This window comes from Nanorana parkeri, unplaced genomic scaffold (genome assembly GCF_000935625.1).
Source record: "Nanorana parkeri isolate BGI_ZX_2015 unplaced genomic scaffold, ASM93562v1 scaffold47, whole genome shotgun sequence".
Taxonomy (NCBI): Eukaryota; Metazoa; Chordata; class Amphibia; order Anura; family Dicroglossidae; genus Nanorana; species Nanorana parkeri.
Window position 1 is genome coordinate 2,219,968 of NW_017306315.1, and position 1,811 is coordinate 2,221,778.

The 1,811-nt window shown below is 47.2% G+C and overlaps 1 protein-coding gene across 1 annotated transcript; it reads right to left on the reverse strand.

Moving 5' to 3' along the window:
• Nucleotides 1-307: 307 nt before the first annotated feature.
• LOC108801423 (E3 ubiquitin/ISG15 ligase TRIM25-like) lies at nucleotides 308-1,621 on the reverse strand. Its single transcript, XM_018573319.1, has one exon. The coding sequence runs from the start codon at nucleotides 1,619-1,621 to the stop codon at nucleotides 308-310; it is 1,314 nt and encodes a 437-aa protein (XP_018428821.1).
• Between the last annotated feature and the right edge of the window lie 190 nt (nucleotides 1,622-1,811).

A 1,811-nucleotide genomic window follows, 5' to 3' on the forward strand; every position in this document is an offset into this window, starting at 1 on the left:
CAAACCATGTCTTCATGGAGCTGGCTTTCCATAGGGGGGCACAGTCAAGCTGGAACAGAAAAGGGCCTTCACCACACTGTTGTCACGAGGCTGGAAGCACATAATTGTCTAAAATGTCCTTGCATGCTGTAACATTAACAGTCCCCTTCACTGGAGGCATCTGAACTCAGTCATATGGAAGGGTCTCCACATCATCTTGGCCACATATTATAAATGTTATATATGAGCTTGGCTGGAACAGTATTGTTTAGCACCTTCACAACAGAACTGCATGAAGAAGATTCAAGCCTTCTCGTCTGTCTAGATCCTAGCTCAGGATCTTTAAAGAGCTATTCCACACCCCAAAAGCAGCATGTAGGGGCTCCGTGAAGGTAGCTGAGAAGGTGTGTAGGAGTTTGACGGGGTCACCCAGCTCATAAAAGGACAGCCGGCCAGCTTCATAATCTAAGTACACCCCTATTTTCTCCGCCATAGCAGACTCGAGATATAAATTGCAGGACTTTTTATTGTGCATCACCGAATAGAGTTTATTGCACCCTCCCAAACACCAAGACTTGGAGTTGTCACCAATATAAGACTGTTCTCCTTTGCGGTCTATACTGGGGTAGCACACCCCAAACCTCCAATTCCCGGTATCGCTGGTCTGCACTTCCCAGTAATGTCGTCCAGCAGAAAAACGAGCTACACTTATAACTTGGCTATACTGAAACCTCTCTGATGCTTTGGGACGGCTTATCCTTCTTTCAGATGATTTTGCCATTTTTAAGTCACTCAATACATCAACATATTCCCCTGCGGTCTTTACGTCCAATAGTACCGCCTCTTGGGTGTAGAGCTCTTTCTTTATATCTGTCATAATATCAGATAATCCTTTGTACAGAGTCACAAAGATCAGTCCTTGATCGAGGTCCCCAGCATTCTGGAGGTTCTCAACGCATCTTGAGATGGTGGTTGTGGTGTCCACATCGGGCAAGTTATATGTAGTACCTTCCTGCAAGATGGTTATTGGGTCAGTAACTTGACAGAGCTCCTCAATGTGACCCATCTTCTTGGACATCTCGTCCCTTGTCACATCCAGCTTCCGGATTAGATCAGAGACTGGCTGAATCGCCTTCTCTTGATGCCTGCAGATTTCCCCTTGCGTTTGCTTCTCCAGAAAGTCCAGTTGCTCCCTGGCGTGGTGGAATAAGGCAGCTAGGTTCTTGGAGAAACCATCCAGTTTTCTTTCCAAGCCACTCTTATATTCTTCGAGGCTCTGTACCTCTCTATCCCTCTTGCCTTTGTTTACGGATAGTTTCTCAAAAGCATTCTGGAGATCTTCCTTGACCTTCTCCGATGCCTCGGGCAAGGTTTGCAGCTGGTGCTTCTGGAGCTCGTGAATTGGCAAACAACCCAGGCATATGCAGAGTGAGTCTTCTGTACAGTAGAACTTGAAGCTCTGGTCGTGGATCGAGCACTTTCTACTCTCCAGAGAGTTGGTGGGGTCAATGAGGATGTGCCCCTCTGATGTGGCGTGGACTTTCAGGTGGTCTTCACATAGGGACGCTTCACAGCGCAGACATGTTTTAGCAGCAGGGACCGGAGGGTCGCAGTAGGTGCAGGCAGTCGCATTAGTTGCCATTGTAATGACTGATACCAGGAATGAGGCAGCAAGGTGAATACTGATCCCCCACACCCAACCAGATAGACCTGTTTTACCACGGTCATCTAAAAAGGTGTGAGAGTGCAATGATTCCAGCTCAAACTTTGCATTGGTTAACCCATTGTCTCTCGTCACTTGAAGTATAAAGCTGTCCTTCTGGCAGATGTAC

Bases quoted from the DNA above. Each gene is read 5' to 3' on its own strand.
- LOC108801423 (XM_018573319.1), bottom strand. From the start codon at position 1,621: ATGGCAACTAATGCGACTGCCTGCACCTACTGCGACCCTCCGGTCCCT.